This window comes from Onychomys torridus, chromosome 20 (assembly GCF_903995425.1).
Source record: "Onychomys torridus chromosome 20, mOncTor1.1, whole genome shotgun sequence".
Classification (NCBI taxonomy): domain Eukaryota; kingdom Metazoa; phylum Chordata; class Mammalia; order Rodentia; family Cricetidae; genus Onychomys; species Onychomys torridus.
Genome location: NC_050462.1, coordinates 7,167,885 through 7,192,135, shown reverse-complemented (window position 1 = coordinate 7,192,135; position 24,251 = coordinate 7,167,885). Strand labels below are relative to the sequence as shown.

The 24,251-nt window shown below is 45.7% G+C and overlaps 2 protein-coding genes across 3 annotated transcripts; one reads left to right on the top strand and one right to left on the bottom strand.

Moving 5' to 3' along the window:
• Window positions 1-449: 449 nt before the first annotated feature.
• Window positions 450-14,059, top strand: Hsp90b1 (heat shock protein 90 beta family member 1). The gene is made up of 18 exons (XM_036169777.1): window positions 450-667; window positions 1,604-1,706; window positions 2,480-2,621; window positions 3,099-3,215; window positions 4,292-4,623; window positions 6,848-6,959; window positions 7,124-7,243; window positions 8,206-8,322; window positions 9,167-9,304; window positions 9,392-9,469; window positions 9,581-9,646; window positions 10,525-10,794; window positions 10,971-11,216; window positions 11,515-11,651; window positions 12,607-12,685; window positions 12,776-12,931; window positions 13,200-13,316; window positions 13,750-14,059. Exons 1-18 carry the CDS (start codon window positions 619-621, stop codon window positions 13,777-13,779), a joined length of 2,409 nt encoding a protein of 802 aa, XP_036025670.1. The 5' UTR covers window positions 450-618; the 3' UTR covers window positions 13,780-14,059.
• Window positions 13,426-20,710, bottom strand: C20H12orf73 (chromosome 20 C12orf73 homolog). Of its 2 annotated transcripts, XM_036169779.1 has the most exons (4): window positions 20,641-20,710; window positions 20,271-20,387; window positions 16,951-17,078; window positions 13,426-13,659 (listed from the first exon to the last, which is right to left on the bottom strand). In XM_036169779.1, exons 2-3 carry the CDS (start codon window positions 20,376-20,378, stop codon window positions 16,983-16,985), a joined length of 204 nt encoding a protein of 67 aa, XP_036025672.1. In that variant the 5' UTR covers window positions 20,379-20,387; window positions 20,641-20,710; the 3' UTR covers window positions 13,426-13,659; window positions 16,951-16,982. The 2 variants fall into 2 exon arrangements, with proteins under 2 accessions (XP_036025672.1, XP_036025671.1); XM_036169778.1 differs by lacking the exon at window positions 13,426-13,659 and having other exon boundaries at window positions 16,766-17,078.
• Between the last annotated feature and the right edge of the window lie 3,541 nt (window positions 20,711-24,251).

Genomic DNA, 24,251 nt, shown 5'->3' with positions numbered 1-24,251 from the left:
TTTTTCCAAAAGCAACGTCGAACAGAAAGGTGACGAGGGGGCGTAGCGCTAAAATGGTTCCCAACGTGACCCTCCGTCGTGTACGGGAAAAGGGTAAAAAACGCGTTGTCTTGGCTACCGTTTCCCCTAGTCACGGAATAAACGTTCTGTAGGAGCCGGAAGTGGTTCCCCGGGACCTCTAGGAAAGGACAGACGTGCTTTGCGCTTACGTTCATTGGACGGTTTTCCTCAGAGGCCTAGTCTTCCCAGGCCAAGGGGTGGTCCTGCGCGCGAGGGGCCCGCGGAGCCATTTGATTGGAGGGAAGCCGCTGGCCAAGCCCAATCGGAAGGAGCCACGCTTCGGGCATCGGGCACCGCACCTGGACAGTTCCGATTGGTGGGCTGCGGTCCCCCCCGTGCGTCCCCATTGGGTGCAGAGAGTGCGTGGTGAGGCGGGATTGGTGCGTTCGTGTTTCCCGTCCCCCGCCCGCAAGCGGTGGGGTGAAAAAGCAGCCCGACCTGCGCGCGGTTTAGTGGGCGGACCGCGCGGCTGGAGGTGTGAGGACCTGAGACTCGGGGTGGGGGCGCGGAGGCGGCTCCTGCGACCGAAAAGGACTTGCGACTCGCCGTCCGCGCACCATGAGGGTCCTCTGGGTGTTAGGCCTCTGCTGCGTCCTGCTGACCTTCGGTGAGTGATCGGGCGGCAGCGGGTGCCCCCCTCCTTCTTCGCGACCGCTTCTCGAACGTTCCGGGGGCGTTGAGCCTGGGAGGGGGGCGCCGGGAGCTGCAGAGGGTCCAGGGGCCGGCTCCTTTCTTAGAAGGAGACTCACTCGGGTGATGATGCTTGGCCTGAGACGTCCCGGAAGAGGCGGCTTGGGGCCGGGGCATTTAAATGCCTTGCGGACGGAGCTGGAGCGCTCCCCGAAGTCTGGCTGGCGGGGCGCGGCCTCTCGGACTCTACTCCCGGGGGAGCCTGCTGCGGGCCCCTCCCTAAGGACTTGTGTCGTCGGGTCCGACCTTTGGCCACCCCATCCTGAGGACCCCCGGGGCCTGCCCTCCGCTTCTTCGGAAGTGCGTTTCTGTTTGCTGACGCGGGGCTTGCGAGCATGCGGCCGCAGGCCAGCGCCGTGGCGGTGGCCCAGTGTCCGATTCCAGTGTGCTGCGAGCACAGCCCTTGACACGTCTTCCCCTGTGGGCCCGATTTCAGTTCCCCCTCTCTAGAAGTTGCAAAAACCCTGTTTGCATTCTGACCTGTGACAACTAAGGGAGGCCCACGTTTTGGCTTAGCGAGTGTAGGTCTCCACACTGTGCGCAACACGTGTGGGTGGCGGTGGCGCCTGTGTCACTCTTGCCGTGTTTTGAGGGAACGTTGTACAACAAGTGATGGTTGCCTGGTCTTCCAGAGTCTACTGGGGGGTATTGAGCATTTCCATTTGAACTTTAGCGCGATAACTTGGCGTGACATTGATGATTGAAATCAGTACATCATTCTTCCACCCGCAAGCCCCCCCCCCCCCAATCTTGTTGAATTTTGTTAACTCTATCTCCAGCCCTGCTTGGTCTTGTTCTTTGTATGAAGGAGAGGAAGCCACAGTGTTTTGAGAGTTTTAACCTTTTTCCTCAGGGTTTGTTAGAGCTGACGATGAAGTCGATGTGGATGGTACAGTAGAAGAGGACCTGGGTAAAAGCAGAGAAGGTTCAAGGACAGACGATGAAGTTGTGCAGAGGTCGGTGCCATTGAAACTCTGCTGATAAAGCTCTGAAAGTCTGTGGGACACAGTGGCTGCCTCTCTCTCTTCCTTCTCCAGCCTAAGGAACATCCTGTGCTTAATAAGATAGTTGCTAATGATACCAAATTATCAGAAATGTTGAGGAGTACCCAGTTATCTGCACACAGAAGTCTCTCCTAATTCTTAGTCTGCTGCTAGGAATGACTAGGATTGAAGGAGGGATTGAACAGAGGTACTGGGGAGAAACCTGGCATCTAAAAGCAAAAGCTGGTGGTGATGTACAGGATGGGACATACAGCTCATGCGGGAACTCTCAGAACTGACAGATGACTTCGAATAGATTTTGTTCCTTTGTGTGAAGTTAGTAATAAAAAAAAAAAAAAAAATAGAACTTATGCCAGTAACTTTAAATATGAGTTCTGCAATAGGTGAGCTGTATTTTAAATTTTGACCCCTTAGGATTAGCGACATTACTAAAGTGTTAGCTGTGAGGACATGCATACATGAGTACTTGATTTTTAGCAGAGGGTAGCTGGGTTTATTTTTCGGGGAATTTTAAGAACTATTTCCAACTGAGTGACAGCCCATTACTGTGATAAAAATGAGCTGGTATGTTAATGGTAGTTTCTAAAGGATTCCATTTTACCCTTTAATGAGACAGTCTTCAGAGGCCACACTGTCCTGACTGGAGCCGTTTGTTTGTTTGTTTGTTTGTTTGTTTGTTTTTTTATGAAAACTAAGCAGTTGCCTATCTAATTTAATTTCCTTAGAGAGGAAGAAGCTATTCAGTTGGATGGGTTAAACGCATCACAAATAAGAGAACTTAGAGAAAAATCTGAAAAGTTTGCTTTCCAAGCCGAAGTTAACAGGATGATGAAACTTATCATCAACTCTTTGTATAAAAATAAAGAGGTAAGTGTCACGTGGTTAGGACAGCAGTTTGTATCCCTGGGGTAGTGCTTGTATCCTTTCATAGTAGATTATGGAGATTTAAGTATATAGTAATTGTGAAGTTTAATACACAACAGGAATGAATAAGAATTGCTACTGGTTATAGTGGGGGAAGAGAGTTGACACTTTCCCAGTCTTGCCTTTTTGCTCAGAGTGTTGTTATGGCCTGCTGACTGGGGGCAATCACACAGACGGAGCTCTCAGGTGTAGGGAACTAAAGATGGAGGGTGGGAGCATAGTACCCCTGTTCTCACCAGTTGGGGTAGCCCTTGTAGTTACCACAGGCCTTTTTATGAAGAGCCACACCTGGCTTTTTATGAAGACAAGTGAAGCCATCCTTGTACCACAAAGAGCTTGTCTTTTTATGTTTCTGAGAAAAAGCAACATCTTACTGTGCCTGGGGGTTAATCCCATTGTGTTACTCTGACTTCCTTCTAGATTTTCCTGAGAGAACTGATTTCGAATGCTTCCGATGCTTTAGACAAGATAAGGCTCATCTCACTAACGGATGAGAATGCCCTGGCTGGAAATGAGGAGTTAACGGTCAAGATTAAGGTAAGCTTATCTGAACTGTCCTTTTGAAAAAGGAACCTCGGAAGCCAGGCAGAACGTCAGTTGGATACAGTGGGTTATTCTGCTGTGAAAAGTGACTTGCTAGTCACAGTGGGTTTGGTTGGAAGTCCTCAGGCTGCTTGTGGGACAAATCTGACTTTGCCTATTTTTATTAGGTTTATTGGAACACGGTTGTACTAGTAACATTATAAATGCTTTTGTCCGCAATGGCAGTAATCACTGTGATAGGGTCTTATGGCTCCCTAAACCCAAAATAGATACTACTTGGCCCTTTAGGAAAAGGTAGCCAAGTCCTGGGCTTTAATCATTCCACGGGCTGACTGAGCAGCCATCTGGAGTATCTCTGGTTGCCATGGTGCAAAGGGTCGCACATCAATTAAAGGCTCAGCCTGAAAGTCACACTCACAACTCCCACTTGCAACTTCACTGGGCAGAAATAATCACATGGCCAGTGGATGGATGCATGCACAGTCCTTCCAGGCTCCTGGAGATAGTCAGGAGTATTTAATGAAGAACATGAATAATCACTGATCATAGGTGGCATTCAGATTTAGTCCTTTTGTGTTCTGTGAAATAGTTTTTCTGGAATTTTATCTTCAAAATGTTTTATTTGGGTTAGTATCTATCTGTTCTTTAACATTTAAACCAGTCTCTTCCTATTTTTCTGTAATGCACTGCATTTAAAAATACAAAGAAACTGGGCTGGAGAGATGGCTCAGTGGTTAAGAACAGTGGCTGTTCTCCCAGAGTTCAATTTCCAGCACCCACATGGCAGTTCACACCTGTCTGTAACTCCAGCTCCAGAACACCTGACACCTGGCTTCCTAGTACACACATGCAGGCAAAAAACACCCATACACTAAAAAAAAAAAAAAACAAAAAAACAAAGAAACATACTTTTAAGGAGTGCTTTTGAAATGCTATCAAGTAGATTATAGAGTAGTATCTATCTAAAGTTGATGTGACCTGAGCTGGTCATAGCTCCATGTAGAACCTGGCATTTGGCACAATGTAAATATTAAGGAGATCTAACTCTCTGATTCTTGTCTTGCTTTTAGTGTGATAAGGAGAAAAACCTGCTGCATGTCACAGACACTGGTGTAGGAATGACCAGAGAGGAGCTGGTTAAAAACCTTGGTACTATTGCCAAATCTGGAACAAGCGAGTTTTTAAACAAAATGACGCAGGCCCAAGAAGACGGCCAGTCGACTTCTGAACTGATTGGCCAGTTTGGTGTCGGTTTTTATTCTGCCTTCCTTGTAGCAGATAAGGTCATTGTCACCTCCAAACACAACAATGACACCCAGCACATCTGGGAGTCAGACTCCAATGAGTTCTCTGTCATCGCTGACCCCAGAGGGAACACTCTAGGTCGTGGGACGACAATCACGTGAGTACTGCTTTGTTCTAGCACACCAATAGAATGAGATCCTGAGCACGTGGTTCACTGTGGGCCTGTCTTCTTGCCCATGAAATGAGGAAATTGCTGTCCCATTGGAAGGAAGACTTGAGATGTGCGGGGTCTGGGTACAAAGTGTTATGATTGCTGTTGTACAGAGAGCACAAATAGGAAGTGAGTTCTCCTAAGGGAGCTAGCTCTGGGTTTTCCAGATTAGAGAAGGAGGTTGAGATGTTCAGAGAAGCCTGGAGAAAGGCAGGAAGAAGGAAGGGGTGGTGTGTTCTCAAGTGTAAAGGACTTCTCACACTTGCAGTTGCTGATAGAAGTTTTGGTTCTCTATTTTTTTAAATAGTCATGATTTGTTAATGTGGGGTAAAGAGAATAAATAATCAGAGAATGTGCCAGATGTTCATATACCAAGAGACTGGCAAGATTATCTGGGTAATAACTATGATAATTATTTTCAGCCTGACATTTGACTAGCATGTACTTTAGGACAGTTTAATAGCACAGTGTTAGTTAGTAAAGCAAATGAAACTATACAACAGGTCTGCTGCTTTCTTTCCTAAGTAAGATTTCCTTTTTTCAAGTCCTATATCACCAGTCGCCCGTACTCAGGTGAATGCCTGGTAGGGTTGGGGTTACAGTGGGAAATAGGATAGATGGAGTCCCATGCTTTCATAGGGCTCAGGCTCCTTAGAGTATGAAAAACAATTCAGGAGTCACAAGCAAGAAAGGATGCTAAGGGATGTCTGCATTTTCACGAAGAGTTATTATCAAAAAGACTTTCTGGAATACTGACGTTAGCTTTAGATACTCTAGACAACAAGCAGGGTGTGTTTGAAGGCTCCACAAGCAACCCAGGATGGCCCAGCTGAAGAATTGAAAGTGTCCAGAATGACTAAAGGGGGAGAAGTAGAGAAGGCATCAATTTTGTAGTGTTCTCATCCCTAAATCAGCTGCTCTAAGCCTTAGAGATCTGTGAGAGCTAAGTGATAAGGGCAGAAAATTTGCATCTGGGGAATGTTGATGCATCCTTTCTGGTCACTGCTGATTATTTATCTATCTATCTATCTATCTATTTAGGTTTTTCGAGACAGGGTTTCTCAGTGTAGCTTTGCGCCTTTTTTCTGGAACTTGCTTTGGAGACCAGGCTGGCCTCGAACTCAGAGATCCGCCTGGCTCTGCCTCCTGAGTGCTGGGATTAAAGGTGGTGCGCTGCTGCTGCCGCCCGCCATCACCTGTCGACACTGTTTTTTGTTTTTTTGTTTGTTTGTTTGTTTGTTTGTTTTACCACGTTCTTCCTCAGTCAGGCTTGCTGGCACACATCATATTCCCATCAACACAGAAAGGTTCAGTGTGCTAGTGTGTGGAGAGGAGACAGACTATTGGGGGACACATCCTCCCTTCTCGACAGTGCAGCATGTGAGAAGTAGAGACTCACCCCGTGTCTGCCTGGGTTTGGCTCCAGGAGTCCCTGAAGACTCAGAGCCAGTGGGTGGAGAATGGCATCTATAATGGTGTTGTAGTTGCATAGAACCTGTGCACCCTCTCGTATTCTGGGTCACCTCATGGTTACAATTTTAGTGCGGCCACCAGTCACGTGTCTAAGGGACACATTGGAGCTGGGACCCCTGCTCTCCCCCACCCCCTCAGTTTTGGGGGTGGGGTGTGATTGTGCACATGTTTGTGGGTGGAAGCCAGAGAACAACCTGAAGTCTCCTACCTCAGGAACTTTGCCACCTTTTTCTGTTTTGACCCAGTTGCAGTGGGGCCTGATGAGGCTTGTCTGGGTGGCCAGCTCCAGGATGATAAGTGCCCACCACTGTGCCCACTCTGCGTGGGTGCTGGGGATCAGACCCGGGCCTTCATGCTTGTTCAGCAAGCGCTGTGCTGCCGTGTTTTTATTTAGGAATACCTCATCCTTCAGTTCTACAATGACAGTGTAAAACTGAAAGTGACGGCGTTTAACTGCTTTTTCCTCCTGAGAAATGAACATTCCCAGCACACTCAGATATTTGTTTCTAAGGAAAACACTGTTGTCCACCCAAGGGAATCCAGGGAAGTCTCCTTTCCCTTCCCCGTGTGTTATATTGAGCTCACGGCCTCTGGTGCGGGGACTCTTACTGTGAATGTCAGGTGTCACACAGAACTGCAGCCTGTCATTACCAGTGTGGGTGAGCTGTGTCTAAACGACGGTACATTCTCCTTTCAGTCTTGTCTTAAAAGAAGAGGCATCTGATTACCTTGAATTGGACACAATTAAAAATCTAGTCAGAAAGTATTCTCAGTTCATCAACTTCCCCATCTACGTGTGGAGTAGCAAGGTGAGTCTGGATAAATGTCATGCATGACCTTGGTAGACATGAGTGTTGAGCTGGGGTGAGTGTTGTGTGGTTCTTTCTGGAGGCCGTTTACAGTGGTTGCTGCTCCGTAGACATGGGGACTAAAGCAGCAAGCTTAACTGTCCTTGTGCTCTCTACATCAACAGACCGAGACTGTCGAGGAGCCCCTGGAGGAAGATGAAGCAGCTAAAGAAGAGAAGGAAGAATCTGACGACGAAGCTGCAGTGGAGGAGGAGGAGGAAGAAAAGAAACCGAAGACCAAGAAAGTGAGCCTGGCTCCTCAGATTTGATGTTAGCTTCTGTGGGAAGGCAGCTTCCAGCCACCAGTGCAGGCTTACGGAGCCTCGGTCTTGAACAAAATTGTCTGTCTTTTGAGTGTACGGGTGGTTTACTTGCATGTATATTTATGCACCACTGTGTGTGTGGTACCCATGGAGGCCAGAAGAGGGTGTTGGAACTGGTTTTAGAGAGGTTGTGAGCTACCATGTGGACGCTGGGAATCCAGCCCCAGTCAGTGTCACCACTGAGCCATCTCTCCAGCCCCAGAACTTCATTCTGGGGTGTGGATGGGTGTACGTTTTGAATGGTGGGTGGACTTTGTGAAGCTGGGTCTCAGTAAGTGCCTCTGGCATCCTCCTGCCTCGACAGTGCGGGATAACTATCAAAGGTATCCATTACCATGCATGGCATGAGGCTTCATTTGAAAAGTTTCTCATTTCCAGGTGTCTCGACTATTAAAACCCTGGCTTTTGTTTATGTGCTATGTTTTATCCTGGAATGCTTTGAGTAGCACATCCTCTGGTCTGCCTTCTTCTGTGTTCTGATTTTTAAAGTCCTGGAAGCTTTCTGTATCCTCTGTAGCATGTTGTGATCTACTATCAAAACATTTCCTTAACTGATTGAGGTGGCAGAGAGAATAGAAGTGTTGCTGAAGATTGTTGAGTTTATGACGTTGGCTACTTTCCTTTCCATGTTAAGTACTAGCTAGAATTGCTAAGTGAAAGACTTGCTTTTCGCCGTAATCCCAGCACTTGAGAGGCAGAGGCAAGAGGTTCTTGGTCTGAGACCAGTCTGGGCCACATAGCCGGAACTCACCTCTTGCTTACCTCCTCATGCTTTGAAAAATGCTTGTTAGTAGGACCCCATTAGATATTTGATAGCAAATTATGATCGCTTGTAAGTTCACCATTGAGGACTAAAAGGAGCTTACCAAATATCTTAACTTTAGGTTGAAAAAACCGTTTGGGATTGGGAACTTATGAATGATATCAAACCAATATGGCAGAGACCATCCAAAGAAGTAGAAGAGGATGAGTACAAAGCTTTCTACAAATCCTTTTCAAAGGTAAATTCTATGTCGAGTTCTTTCCTTTGACGTTATTAGTGAGTTCCACAAAATGGTCAGCATATTTGTTCATTTAAATATGATAATGTGACTAAAAAGATTGTTCGTCCCCATTTTTCCCAATATGATTATACAAAACATTTTATAACAACCATGTTGTGTCTCTTGCTTTCCTGACTTCATAATCAAAATCATATTCAAATTTCACAAGAACCTTGCAGATTAGTTCTGGTTAGGAGTAGTCTTAAGAGTAATCATACACAACATCTTTGTTAATGAAGCAGTACAGAATCCAAGAGTTGTTCTAAACACTTAGGACTAAACTGTTCATTTTAATAAGATATATATATGAGATGAGTCATCCACAGGTCTCACTACATGGCTGAGAAACATGTGTTAGAAACATTAAGAATCACTTATGTTGGTGTTTGGTTTCCAGCATTTAACAGGACGTTAGTGAATGGCTTTTAATGTGATCTTGAAAGAGTTCGCTCACAACATCAGACATTGTCATGAATTTAAGATACTACTGAAGCTGTTTCTCAGGGATTTTTGTTTTTCTTTTTCTTTTACTGATCCATTATTTTGACTCTTAAGAACAAGATCTTGTACAGATAGGCTGTGCTGAAGAACTTGGCATGAGAGTTAGTGTCTGCTCGCTGTCACTGCCATCGCCCTTCGGGATTAACAGATAGATAGTGGTGTTATCAGCAGTCATCCAAAAACCACCGTTCTGTTTTGATTTGGTGAGGGGCCATCTCTGAAATGCTTGTGGGTGTGATAAAGTGCTAAGACTTTGTACTGCTTTTTCCTGTGAGGTGAATAACCCAAGTACTTTCCACAGGAAAGTGATGACCCCATGGCTTATATCCACTTCACTGCAGAAGGGGAAGTCACCTTCAAATCAATTTTATTTGTGCCCACATCTGCTCCTCGTGGTCTGTTTGATGAATATGGATCCAAGAAGAGCGATTATATTAAGGTAGGTGGGTTTTTAAGTTTGTAAACTAAGTTTAAATTTTTAAAGTATGATTTCAAAGGTGACTTTCTCTGTTTTGGTTCCCATCAGCTGTATGTGCGCCGCGTATTCATCACAGATGACTTCCATGATATGATGCCCAAGTACCTTAATTTTGTCAAAGGTGTTGTAAGTATCTGAAGATGGGGTGCATGGCGTTGGAGTGGGCGGGAGTCGCAGTGCTGCGTTTTTTTGGTATGGAGTTGTTTTTATTGATCAGTGGACATTTGCTATCTGCAGGTGGATTCAGATGATCTCCCCCTCAATGTTTCCCGTGAGACTCTTCAGCAACATAAACTCCTCAAGGTGAGGACTTGTAGTTGGGTTCCTTGCCCTTTAGTTGGAGTGCGAGCATGTTCTGTGAGGAGGACAGCTAGATTTTATGTTGAGCTGGTCTTTGACTGTCCAAAAGAACTTCTGTCGGGCATGACAGTGCTTACCTATAATCTCAGCAGCTTGAAGGAAGAAGCAAGGTCACGAGGTCCTGCTAGTCCTGCCAGTGTTTGTGAGCAGTTTGAAGCCACCCTGCCGTAACATGAGATCCCGTCTCAAAAAGGGAACTTCTTTCACTCTGGACTGTTGGGTCTCAGAGCTGACACATTGCCCTAACACCTAATACAGTTTCCAACAGAGTTGAAAGCAGGGAGCATGCATGCCTACTCTGGTTCAGTCAAGTGCGTTATCTGTCACATGGTCACTTGTGTACTGGACCTTTCGCTAAGCCTGCTCCCACCAGTGTCACAGTAATTAGAAGACAAGGTGGGTTTGGGTTTGTTATTTGGGTTTTGTTGGTTTTTGTTTTTTTCGAGACAGTTTCTCTAGCTTTGGAGCCTGTCCTGGAACTCACTTTGTAGACCAGGCTGGCCTTGAACTCACAGAGATCCACCTGCCTCTGCCTCCCGAGTGCTGGGATTACAGGCGTGCGCCACCACCGCCCGGCTTGTTTTGTTTTTAAGCATTTGAAAATATCAGTCATTTTTGTCAAAATATCAAAGTTCTAGAATACTAACATTAAGAACACTTGTTAATTGTAACTCAGTGTGAAGGAGCACGTACCCTGTCATTTTCTGTCCCTGATCAGTGGCAGTAGTGTGGCCGCTCTGCTGTTCCCGTGGCTGTTCTGGTCTCTTACACTTGCAAAGGTTTGAGGCTCGCTTTCCTAACAAGGTTTCCCTGTCCTTTAGGTGATAAGGAAGAAGCTTGTCCGGAAAACTCTGGACATGATCAAGAAGATTGCCGAGGAGAAGTACAATGACACTTTCTGGAAGGAGTTTGGTACCAACGTCAAGCTTGGCGTGATTGAGGACCACTCAAACCGCACGCGGCTTGCGAAGCTCCTGAGGTTCCAGTCTTCTCACCACGCCACCGACGTCACTAGTCTAGACCAGTATGTGGAAAGGATGAAGGAAAAACAGGACAAGATCTACTTCATGGCTGGGTCAAGCAGGAAAGAGGTGAGAGGGAAAGCAGCTAGCTAGCGGTGGGTAGGTAACCAGTGCTCGAGGAAAGGGGTTCGTTGTCACTAGAGGACCCTTCCCTCAGGTCCTCTCACACGGGGTGTGAATGCCGGGGAGACACAGCTGACACACCAAGGCAGAGCTGACGAAACACACTTCCTTTAATTTTATAGGCGGAATCTTCTCCGTTCGTTGAGAGGCTGCTGAAAAAGGGCTATGAAGTCATTTACCTCACAGAGCCCGTGGACGAGTACTGCATTCAGGCCCTTCCCGAGTTTGATGGGAAGAGGTTCCAGAACGTTGCCAAGGAAGGGGTGAAGTTCGACGAGAGCGAGAAGAGTAAGGAGAGCCGGGAGGCGACGGAGAAGGAGTTCGAGCCTCTGCTCGCGTGGATGAAGGACAAGGCCCTGAAGGACAAGGTACTCGGGGAGACCTTAGCAGCCGCCCCTCGCCCGGCTTCCTTGTAGAGTGGCCCTGGAGGAGCAGCTCGGGGACACCTTTATCTGCTGTGCTTAAGACCCTGGGTTTAGTACGGGTAGAGTGAGCTTGCTCCTTACCGAGGTTTCCTGTTGTTCTAATACTGATTCTACTGAGTCTGTACTGAGGTTTTACAGGTTTAAGTTTAAATGAAGGACCCTGAATCTGAATGAATGCCTGTCAGTGATCTCAGCATTGCTTACCTGCTGAGACTCACTGTGTCTGCTGTTCCCTCCTAAGATTGAAAAGGCCGTAGTATCACAGCGTCTCACAGAGTCTCCCTGTGCTCTTGTGGCCAGCCAGTATGGATGGTCTGGCAACATGGAGAGGATTATGAAGGCACAGGCATACCAGACCGGCAAGGACATCTCCACAAAGTAAGTAACTGGGATGGCTCCCAGGCACCAGCTCTTGTTCTTTTATGAGCAAATGCCAGTTCTTTTGATCTGCTATGTGTATCATCCTTATTTCCCTTATTTTTACTTAAATTAAATTAAGAACAATGTCCACAAGCTGGGCAGTGGTAGCACACACCTTTAATCCCAGCACTGATGTACAGGCGAGTTCTAGCCAGGACATCCACAGCTACACAGAGACCCTGTGTGTGGGCGATGGGGAGAATTTACTTCATGAGTCACCAGTGGTTTTTGGTCTGGTTTTTCGAGACTGGGTTTCTCTGTGACAGCCCTGGTTGTCCTGGAACTCACTTTGTAGACCAAACTGGCCTGGAATTCACAGATCCACTATGTCAGGCTCTCTGAGTTCTAAGTAAAAAGTGCTGCTGTATCTTTCCTCCCACATTATAGTAGTGTTTAAAACATAACTATCAGTATCAGGAAAGTTACTTGCTGTCCATTCAGCACTCACTGTGTTTACACTGTGGTGACTCTTGTCTTTGTGACCATCAGACTAATCAAGTTATACCCTAAGCGGATGTGTGATAAGCCCTCTGGACTTGGATTTATAGAAAAAGTTGGGGTAAAATGCTAATGAGCATGAGAATGTACAGAACACACTGCAAAGTTTTAGTTGGTGTTAAATTAAAAAGTGGAGAAGGAATCATGGAGATGATAGACTTAAGCAGCACCCATCACTGTATGACTTCGTTAAGGTATTAGGGGATGAACAAGACATTAAACCAGTTCATTAACCCACAAGAACTTGGTTACTTGCGAGTCGTCATTAGATAGTTCCTTTTATTTCTTTCTTTTTAACCTTACCATGGCCACTCTCCTGTTAAAGGAAGCAATAATTTTTTTTTCTCTAATTAAAGCTAGGCATGTGGACCCTAAATTTGGCATCTTAACTGATGCTCATTTTGTCCCTCAACAGTTACTATGCCAGTCAGAAGAAAACATTTGAAATTAATCCCAGACATCCACTGATCAGAGACATGCTTCGCCGGGTTAAGGTGAGTAATGCTACAGCTGCTCTCCTGTCTGTGTAAACTGGATGCTTTGTAACTTGCAATACTAATATTAATCAAACGTCCTTCTATCAGGAGGATGAAGAGGACAAGACTGTCCTGGATCTTGCTGTCGTTTTGTTTGAAACAGCAACACTCCGGTCAGGGTATCTTCTACCAGACACCAAGGCATACGGAGACAGAATAGAAAGAATGCTTCGCCTCAGTTTAAACATTGACCCTGAAGCACAGGTTTGTACCCTTGTTAAGAACAATTGTCTGCCAATTAAGTGATACTGCTTAAGAAGTTTGTTTAGTTTTTACTCTTAGAAGTAACTTGTTCCATGTCTGAACCCCTAGAATGACCTATGAAATGAAGGAGAACCCTGTCTTCCTTTCTGATAGTTTCCTGGCTTTACTACAGTTCTTATTAAAACACTCATTAGCATCTTAAAACATTTTGAGAGCAAAATGAAAATAGACGGAAGACATTTACCAGGTTCGTGGATGTCACCTTTAGGTGGAAGAAGAACCAGAAGAAGAGCCAGAAGACACAACAGAAGACATGGAGCAAGACGAAGAGGAAGAGGTGGATGCAGGCACAGAAGAAGAGGAGGAGGAGGAGGAAACAGCAAAGGTCTGAGGGAGGGTGGGGTCCGACAGTTCTTCCCAGATGGGGCTGTGTGAGGTTAGTCATCACACAGGAGTGAATCCAGAGGAGGGGGCATCTGATACCAAGCTCAGAAGCTGGGGGCAATGTTTCATTCCTTTATTTTATCCAACATTCACAAGATCTTTTGAAGCAGATTGACACCCCCACCCCACCATGCTGCTCACTGTGTGGAAACACTCGGATGGAGCAGGGATGTTGAGATGGGGTCTTTCTATGAAGTCCTGTGCCGCTGCCTCGTTTTGAGTTTTCATTACTTAGATTTAGGCATTGATCTTGGTGGGTTCTGAATTATTTTGCCAATAAGCAACTACAAACAAAAGAACACAACAGTTTAAATATGAGCTTTTCCAGGGTTAGTGGCTGGATTGTGAATGTCTCCTGATGTTTGTTTTCACAGGAATCTACAGCAGAAAAGGATGAACTGTAAATTACCTTCTCACCACGGCTCCTGTGTGGAGAGGGAATGTGAAATTTTAAAGTCCTTTCTTTTCAGAGAGACTTGTTTTGGATGCTCCCCCAGCCACCACCTCCCCTGCACTGTAAAATGTTGGGATTATGGGTCACAGGAAGAAGTATTTTTTTTTAGTTGAGTTTGTTTTGTTTTGGTTTTTTTTTAAACATTCCTCATGAATGTAAATTTGTACTATTTAACTGACTATTGGTGTAAAATCTTGTCATGTGTATAAAAATAAAAAAGGTCCCAAATACCTGCCGCCTGTTCTCATAACACAGCGGGATGACTTTTTTCTTCTTCCTGCCTGTTAGGTTCTTTAGAAAAATAGCTGGTTTGTTCAGGCTGGGTGGTTTGTGTGTTTCAGGTCATCTTCTTACTAAACAAGTTGACATACATGCAAATAATTCCCCTTCCAGGGGTCAGAACATAAACTTTGAATGTGGGCTAAACTTGGTGACAACCTTCTGGAGTACACACAGGAAGGGGAAATGAATGTCACTCTTCAAAGGTCATGAGAAGTCCTCACAGGCAAGAGGAAGCTGACTGGAAAACATAGGGGAGGCCATTAACTGGGTGGTGGGGATCAAGTGGGCACTCAGTAAGACACAGTGAGGGCCATGGGGTAATTAGAAGTAACTTGCTGCGGCACACGCCTTTAATCCCAGCATTCAGGAGGCAGAGCCAGGTGGCTCTCTTAGTTGGAGGCCAGCCTGGGCTACAGAGTGAGATCCAGGAAAGGCGCAAAGCTACACAGAGAAACCCTGTCTCAAAAAACCAAAAAAAAAAAAAAGTAACTTGCCAGTGGTTTCTGTTTTGAAACACTCTCACAGCTGTATTTAATTCCAGCTGGCCTAGAACTCCGCTTACCTCTAGAGTGCTAAGATTAAGGGTATGCCTACCATGGTAATTTTATGTTAGCTGAGCATGGTGGTGCATTTGGGAGACAGGAGTATCTCTTGAGTTAAAAGCCAGCAAGACCTAGCCAGTGCCAGGAAGAAATAGACCCGGTCAAAAATTTTTTAAAAATTGATGTGCATGAGTGTTTTGCTTTACCTTTCAAGTATGTGTGCGCATCTAGTGCCCATGGAAGCAAGGCGGGCAGATCTTGAATTCAGCCTAATCTACTCAGTAAATTCTTGAACTAGCAAGGTTACATGTAGTGGGTAGCCATCCCAGCCTTGGCCTGGAAGTTCCAACCCCCATTGAGGCTTTGGTAATGGTCACGCCCACAAAGGCGGGGCTGAGGGAGGAAGCAGAAGACCCAGGATAGAGAGGAAAGGTCGCTCTTGGTTCTGGGATCCTGGACGCTGGAGGTAGACTGAGCAGAGTTCTCCAGTGGAGAACACCGCCGGACTGTGCCATACCTTTGCCAGACCCTGTTACCTATCCTTTCATTTGTAAGTTACCCCACAAAATAAACCTCCCTTTTAACTACATGGAGTGGCCTTAATTTCACCAAGTTACATAGTGAGACCCTGTATCAAACAGGAAAAACTCAGCTTCAGAGCCCCAGTCTGCTCATTAGGGTGGGCTTAAAAGATGTCTGGGGCTGGAGAAATGACTGCAGATAACTTGTTGCTTACAGAAGACCTATGTTGAATTCCCAAAACCCACCTGGTGACTCAAAACTGTCTATAACTCATATTCCAGGCAATCAGACACCTGCCCTCCATGGGCAGTACACACATGTCCACATATTCATACAACTTGTGTAAAATTAACCTTAAGGGGCTGGAGAGATAGTCAACAGTTAAGAGTGTGCCTACTCTTCCAGAAGACCCAGGTTCAGTCCTCAGTACCCACATGACCTCACAAAGTTGAGGGTATCTGATGCCCTCTCCTGGCTTCTGAGGGAACTAGGCATGCACTGGCACACAGACAAAAATGCAGTCAGTGCATTCATACATAAAAGTCTTAAAAACAGCACAACTGTATAAATTACTTTTATTCTACATTTACAGATTGGGCAAAATCTTGAAACAAGTTCACTTCCTGCAGCTGATGTAGGAAACTAGGTGGCAAGAGATGTGCTGTCACAGTTCTGAGGGACAAAAGTGGAGTCCAGGGTGAGCAGGGCCTTGTTCTATGACTACGGAATCCTCTCCTAAAATACTTGTGTTCTTTGCTTGCGGTTGGTTCCAACACTCCAGTCCCAGCCTCTCCTCCACACAGTGCTCTCCCAGCCTTTCTTCTCATGGCATTAAGACTGGTCCCCTGCATCAGGCCCACCCCCATGGCCAGTCCTACTGTCAGAGGCATTGAGGGATGAAGTCAACTTTTTTTTTTTTGTTTTTTTGTTTTTCGAGACAGGGTTTCTCTGTGTAGCTTTGTGCCTTTTCCTTGAACTCACTTGGTAGCCCAGGCTGGCCTCGAACTCAGAGATCCGCCTGGCTCTGCCTCCCCAGTGCTGGGATTAAAGGCGTGTGCCACCACTGCCGGACGAGATCAACATTTTTTAGGGACGTATTTCAACTCAGCATATTCATTTAAGTTTTTATGCCATTTTTACATACACAAAGAAAATGCCCATTTTAATTTGCTTTCTCGAATTTAGGGGATGAAAGCACCTTGACAATCTAAGTCACTAATGCTGCAATTTCATTAGGCACACAATTCCAAAGAACTTCCAACTTTAAATATTTTATACAGTTTAGTGCAAATATTAACTTCTCAATGTTTAGACTCTAAGCATTATCACTGACTTATTGCATGTAGTTTAAAATGACATTATAATCAGACTCTTTCAGAGAACTAAGTATCATAATGGCAGGAGAGATGGCAAATACTCAGTCTCATGTGATACTGAAGAGAAACATCTTCCCAGTAAATGCAAGAAGCTGAAGCTTAGACAGCCCTTAAGAGACACCAGGCCAAGTGTGTGGTCGTTCTACCTGTAACTCCACCATTTGGGAGGCCAAGGCAGGACTGTCTTGAGTTTGAGATCAGCCTGGGCTACACAGCAAGATCCTGTTACAGAGGCCAGCCTGATCTGCATAGTGAGCTCCAGGTGAGACTTTAAAACATCATACCGAATCATAAGTTCAACTTTATCAGTTACTAACCAGCATTTGTCTTTGGATTAGACATTTTAAGAAGACGTTTTACCCAATATATGTAAAAATATATATGTAAAATATTATTCACAGAATGCTTGGCAGAGTTGTATTTTGAAGTTTCTACTGCTGGGAAACTTGAGGTTTGTGGTGTCTCTCTTTCAGTCCCAAAAGCTCCGTTTTGAGTTCTCCAGGCTTTGGTGGAATTTCAGGTATTGTCTACAAAAACAAGCCAAAAAACAGTTGCTACCACATCTGAGACAACAGGGCAATGAGATCTAAAAGGCCTGAGAAAGAACAAAAGGCATGCTACTCAACACCATCACCATTATGAGGACCTCTGGTTGATGTAAATTTCTTGCTGTCTGTATATTCACAATTAAATCATCCAGATGTCTTAAGTCCAGGGATAAATCCAATTGACTCACAATTTCAAATGAGAATTTCAACATTTGGAAATTAATTCCTGCACTGTTTGCTGGTTCTCTACTGATGCAGGCCACAGGAATATATCATAAGAACTCAGCTGGTTATGGCAAAGTCACTACCTGGAGGGATCAGGGAATTCCTCCAGAGGAAACCAAATTCCAAGTATTTTTTGTGTTACTTGGCTTGTTATAGATCAGCTGTATTCTGATGTATAAAAATCATGTGCGCCTTCATAGTTTTCCCAATTGACTTTTCCCTAAGAAGGGCTAACAGTGTGGACTGATCGCTCTCTGGACATACACATTCCAGGTATTTGGAGAACATCCTCAGGAAAGGCTTTCTCTGGAATCAGATATCTCCCTTAGCCACTTTCAAGGACTACAGGAAACACCACCCAGGTGGGCACCCAACTTCTGAGGATAACAGTGATAACAGCCCACATACAAATCTCCTGACTTAAGGTAAATTCCACAAGGGGACACAATCTAAGTCAGGTGGACATTAAGTAATAGCTTTACACAATTTAGCAGGGACCCTCCCTTCTTATACCGGGACTTCCAGGGCACGGGACGGAGAAAAGAGAATGGAAGGACTAGATGGGTAAGAAATGAGAGGAACAAACTGAGACGGGGAAGAACTAGTCTGAAGGGCTAGAAGAGAGTACTAGAGGAATGAGATGGAAGATGAGGAAGAGCCAGATGGGGAAGTACTAGCTGAGTAAGAACAAGCTGAAAAGGACCTAGATGAAGCAGAATGAAGACAAGAGAATTAAGATAGAACTTAAGAGGGAGCAGTAGATAACAGAAATCGGGCAAGAAAGGAGCTAGGCATGAGAACAGAACTGAAGCTGTGTAGATAGGATGTTATGCCTGAGGAATTAGAGCAAGTGGACTATAGAGTTTGGTGTGCTAAGATTCTACTTCCTGAAAATAGTCCTCGCCATTAGTAGTTCTCTCTCCTGAGCCCCTGGGATGTATAATATTAAGGCTGGTCCCTTTAATATTATACAACACTCTACCATGCACCAGGCCCAGAAGATAACTTATGGTGGTTATTGTATTCAAAAGATATGAAGTGACCATCACATGACATGCATAAAGCAATGAGCAAACATGCACCTTTCTGCCTTTGAGGAAGGCAGAAAGAAATGCATGGGATGTGCAGCATGTGGATGGCTGAGTTTGATTCCCAGACCACAAAAAAATACAATGGTTTTCAGTACGGTATAATCAAAACTACGAGTCAATCACAATAAAATTTTAGAATCTTTTCCCTGCCCCCAAATAAACTCCTATCTTGTTCCCATATGATTCCCCCCACTTTTGTCCACATATATTTGCCCATCATGTATCAATGTAGTCTTTTGTGACTCCATCCTTTCATTCATATAGGATCACTGAATGATATTCCCCTATATAGATGGTACTATGTTTTATACAGGTATTCATCAGATAGCTGCATTGTCCCCACCTATGAACATATACAAGGTCAAACAAATTAGTATGGTGACGTGACGTTTGTCTTGGTGTTGGGTAGGAATCTAGAATGGGAACTGCTGGAACATGACGCTGTTTGAGGAACTGTCAGACTGGGTCTCAAAGCAGCTGCAAGGTTTTACAGTCCCTCTGGTAGTGCCTGAGGGTTACAACTTCTCCCTGCCCTTGACAACTGCTTTATTATGGCCGTCACAGCAGTGGTTCTGATTGCATTTCCTGGCTGAGATGACTTCTGAACACAGGTATAAAGGAAGATGAAGAAGCCATGTTGCAGGTATCTAGGAGTGTTTCAGGCTGATGGGATCACAAGGGCACAGCACCTGAGGCATGACTGTGCCTTCATATTCAAGGAAAAGCATTGTTACATCTGATACAACGTGCAAGAGGTTAGAAAGCTAGTTGGTGGGCAGCGGAGGGAGACAGAAATGCTCCACTGGCTGTCACTTTGGGGAGAGTTTTGGGAACGGCATGACCTGAGTCAAGGGTAAAAAGACATGATGGAAGTTGCTGAGAAGAGACCAGAAAAAGCAAGAGTGGAGGGCAGAAGACGATCAGGAAGCCACTGTCTTAACTGAGGAAGGAGCTAACTGATGGTGCCTGAACAGGGTAGGCACAACAGTGGCTGGAGAAGTGGGCAGGATGTGGATGTCTCTTCCAGATTCACCCAACGGGATCTGTTGAGGCATGCAGTGAGAGGAATAGGTTGACTCTGGGATTTCAGTCTAAATAACTCAAAGAACACAGCTGTCGCTTCTGCTGTCCTTATGAGGCATGCTGGACAACTGAAACAGCATCCTTAACAGTTCTCCCTAAGTCAGCATTGTGTGGCAACCCCAGGCAGCCGCCATGGTCTCTTCTGTGCTCTTTCCCTAAACCTTTTAGTTATTGTAACAGTGGTGGCTGGAATAATTCCAAAAGACTAGGTAGGCACAGGACATAAATTTCTTAAATACTGGGAACACATACAGCATCCTATAGCAGGCAAACACCTTGACTTGTAAGTCTATCAGTAAAGATGCCTACTGCCAATGTTACCACCCAACCAGAATGTGGTGGCCTAGGACCCTCGGTATGCCCATTTTTGAGACTGGTTTTGTGTTGTTTTCTCCCAAAGTACAGGTAACAAGCCTTGTACAGCTCTAATAGCAATGAGATGAATCAAGTCAACCTCACAGGATCAAATTCTAGGCATTGTTTCCTTGGTAATAGAGCTGCCGGTAATTATTCCTGCAGAAGATAGACACAAAGCTGCATTTCCGTGGAAAGTTCTTGCCACTTTCTGTCTCCACTATGTTTTTTGACGCTTCACTACGTGTCCCCCGCCCCTCCGACAGGCATTCTCTGTGTAGCTTCAGCTGTCCTGGAACTCACTCTGTAGACTAGGCTGGCTCACTATAGCTCTAAATGTCAAGAGGGACTGAGCAAACGGGCAGACAGAATGCTGGGGTGTAGCTGCGAGGATGGGCAGGAGCCCTGCAGCACTCACCAGGTCAGGCTGGTAGTACCAGTGCACCATCTGGGCCCCGGCGCACATGGCCAGGAGGCTGGAGGACAGCATTTTCAAGTAGGCGGACCAGGGCACGCCCCCGGGCATGGTGGAGAGCTGGCAGGGAAGGAAAGGGCACGGCGTTAGAGGGGTGGGTGGCTTTTAGACTGCCCGACAGCTGAGGCACTCGGGTGCAACGCCGCCCTCGGGTACACGCGCAACTTCCTCCGCGGGGACCAGCGAGCGGCGCAGCCAGCGACCACTGGGCAGGTGGGAGGTGGGCCCGGGTGGTTCCTCGCCCCTTCAGCCTCTCGGGGAGCAGCTGAAGCCCCTCGCTCCTGCCCCCGACCCCGCGAGCGGAAGACGGTACCGGGGAGTGCACAAGCGCAGGGCAACCGGGAAGCGGACCGCCAGGGGTCCCGGACCCAAAGTGCAGGGGACCGGCGCCGCGCCGGAGCGGGAAGCCAGGACACTGTGCGCGCAGGCGCATTCGTGTGTTCCTGGCGGAAGTGAGGTGTTAGGTTATTTTTTTCGGTTTTTGCTCTGTCTTGACCATTTCCACTCCTCAGCCAGCCTGCTCGTGGTCGCCGTCCCCATCCTGTCGTTTGCCATCCCTGGCTATTGTGATGTTTACGGAATCGTTTCTCCTACAAAGGAAACAGCACGACCTCCCCCTCCCCCGTGGTTAGGAGTAGGCGGGGTTTCGCAGCTGAACTCTTAGGTGCTCCTACCTGAGGTCACGCTCTAGAACCGCGTTTCTCAACTTGTGGGTCGAGACCCCTTAGGCCCCACCTAAGGGTGCCATATCTGATAGTCTGCATATCAGATACTTACATTACAGTTCATAACTGTAGCAAAATTACAGATCAGAAGTAGCAATGGACTTGGGGGTGGGGGGTTTCGAGACCACTGTTAGCATGTCAGGTATCTGCACTGGCCTGCTCAGCAGCTGCAGCCCGCTCAACTACAACACGATATGAGGAATTATATTAAAGGGCCATAGCATTAGGAAGTCTGAACCACTGCTCTAGAAAGAGGCTCTCTTAGCGACCGGCAGATCTCGAGATCTGCCCAGTGGAGGACAGCAGACAGCGTGGACCTCTCCACCCTTCCCCAAGCCTCTGAATAAAGTGTTTTGACTCTTGAAAAAGAGAGTGAGAGAGAGAGAGAGAGAGAGAGAGAGAGAGAGAGAGAGAGAGAGAGAGAGAGAGAGAGAGAAGAAAGGAAGGAGGGAGGGAGGGAAAGAGACAGAAAAGAAAGAGAGAGAAAGAAAGAAAGAGAGAGAGAGAAAGAAAGAAAGAAAGAAAGAAAGAAAGAAAAGAAAGAAAGGAAAAGAAAGGCTCAAAGGTTTATTCTCCAGGATTCTGAGGGTCTTTGGTAATTTACATAAAGCCATGTCCAAGTACCATGCCTTTGAGACAGGGTGTTACCAAAAAGAGACAGCCAATCTATCTTAATCTGTGAGTGTTTTTAAAGATCGTGCTTTGATTGTGGATTCATTTTTTTATTAAGCACGCTTCAAGAATTAATTCTGAAGTTTTTGGGTTTGTTTGTTTGTTTGTTTTGGTTTTTGGTTTTTCGAGACAGGGTGTAGCTTTGCGCCTTTCCTGGAACTCACTCTGTAGACTAGGCTGGCCTCGAACTCACAGAGATCCACCTGGCTCTGCCTCGGAAGTGCTGGGATTAAAGGCGTGCGCCACCACCGCCTGGCTATAATTCTGAAGTATTAAAGTAGCATTGTATAACATGAAGCTTGAGAACATTTTTACAACTTTGGGCCTGAAAAATGGCTGAACAGGTGAGGAGGTTTGTGGCTAAACCTGACCCAATTTTGCTCCCAGGACCCTACATGGTGGAAGCAGAGAGCCAACGTTATGAATTGTTCTCTTCGCGCACACACGCGCACACACACACACACACACACACACACACACTTTTCATGGCAGTTTTAAGGCTCTGTACCCCAAGATCAAGTTCCCAGCACCACAAAGTTTGGTTTCTTTGACCTGGAGGGACAGAGGGCAGAGAATAAGAAACAAAGACAGGAGACAGTCGATGAGGAAAAAAGTGGAAAGGAACAGGGGAGATGGCGGAGGGATATTTGTGGGGGAGGGAGAAGGACAACACAGACTGACTGACTACAAAGGACCGCCTCTAGATAGGCAAAAGGAAGTTTATAAAGGTAAAGGGGGAAACCCAGTGCTAGGATGAGTGGGTTTGTTTTGATTGGGCGTGTTAATCAGGGGAGCCAAAAGGGGGGCTTTGATTGCTGGACATCAATACTTTGACTGCTGGACCTTTGTTGTCAGCCCCAGGAGGAGGAAGTGGCCACATAAGGGAATAGACCTTGGAGGCTATCTTTAGGAATGTAATCTAACAGTTTAGCAAGGCAGAGGAATGGGGGAAGGGCAAGCCTGCCAGAGCCATGTTTGCCATGCTCAGGCTGGCTAGAGTCCCTTCAGCAGACAAAAAAATGTTTTTTTAGTTTTAACTTCATAGTAGTATATTTAACATAATAATATCACAAAGTATGCACAATTTTATGTGGTTTGCCATGTGTACGTTCTTAAAATCATTTCCACCACTGGAGTAATCAACATTATGTCCAAGTTGTTTTGTGTGTGTGTTCATGTGTGTGCACATGTGCAATTTAGAGGTCAGAGGGCGACCTCAGGCACTGTCCATTCCTCTCCTTTCTTATTTAGACTGGGTCTCTCATTGACCTGGAGTTCCCAAAGGAAGATGGGATAGATGGCCAGTAAACCCAAGAGATCTGCCTATCTCAGCTTCTCTAGAGGTGGGATTATAGCCAAGACTAATTGGTGACTTCCAGGTTCCAGTCTCAAAAACAAATAGGTCAAGTAAGTGTGCATGTTTGAATAGGAATGGCCCCCAAATATTCCTGTGATTGAATGTGTGGCCCATAGGGAGTGTCATCATTAGGAGATGTGGCCTTGTTGGAAGAGGTGTGTTTCTGGGTGTAGGTTTTGAAGTTTCATTCTATTCCTGCTGCCTGCCTATCTAGATGTAGAACTCTCAGCTACCTCTCCAGTACCATGTCCGCCTGAGTGCCACCAGGATCCCCACCAGGATCCCCACCAAGATGATAATGGATTAAACTTCTAAACTGTAAGCCAGCTTCAATTGAATGTTTCTTTATAGGAGTTGCCGTGGTCATGGTGTCTCTTCACAGTAATAAAATCCTAACTAAGACAGTGTAAATAAAAATAAGACACAGAGCAATTGAGAAGTTACTTGATGTCAGCCTCTTGACTTCCACACACATGGGGACATGCACACCCAAACAAACACATGTATACAACACACAAAGCAAAATGCATCATAATAGCTCAAGCTTGAACTTACAGTGATTCTCCTACCTCAGCCTCTCAACTGCTAAGATTATAAGCATGTGCCACTATCCCCTGCTCTGGATCATAGACTTTCATATACTTGTGTTTCCTTTGGTGAATTATCTGTTAAAATCTCTTGCCCATATTTTTTTAGGTCTATTTAATTTTATGCATATGAGTGTTTTGCCTGCATATGTGTGTGTGTGTGTGTGTGTGTGTGTGTGTGTGTGTGTACCATGTGCATGCCTGTGCACTCAGAGTTCAGAAGTTCAGAAAAGGGTGTTGAACTCTGGAACTGGAGTAACTGATGGCTGGGAACCAAATCCCAATCCTCTGCAAGAACAACAGGTGCTTTTTAAAAAATAACTTATTTATTTTTATTTTATGTGCATTGGTGTTTTGCCTATATGTATGTTTGTGTGAGGGTGTCAGATCTTGGAGTTATAGACAGTTGTGAGCTGTCGTATGGGTGCTGGGAATTGAACCTGGGTCCTCTAGAAGAGCAGTCAGTGCTCTTAACCACTGAGCCATCTCTCTAGCTCCCAACATGTGTGTTTAACTGCTAAACCAATTCTCCAGCTCAACCTACCCATTTGTTTATCAGAATGTTTCTTTAAAAGTGTGGAAT

Coding starts and splice junctions, on each gene's coding strand:
- C20H12orf73 (XM_036169779.1), bottom strand. CDS start 20,378: ATGCCCGGGGGCGTGCCCTGGTCCGCCTACTTGAAAATGCTGTCCTCC. Junction 17,079..20,270: donor GGTACTACCAGCCTGACCTG/GTGAGTGCTGCA, acceptor TTGTTTTTGTAG/ACAATACCTGAAATTCCACC.
- Hsp90b1 (XM_036169777.1), top strand. CDS start 619: ATGAGGGTCCTCTGGGTGTTAGGCCTCTGCTGCGTCCTGCTGACCTTC. Junction 668..1,603: donor CTGCGTCCTGCTGACCTTCG/GTGAGTGATCGG, acceptor CTTTTTCCTCAG/GGTTTGTTAGAGCTGACGAT. Junction 11,652..12,606: donor GGCAAGGACATCTCCACAAA/GTAAGTAACTGG, acceptor GTCCCTCAACAG/TTACTATGCCAGTCAGAAGA.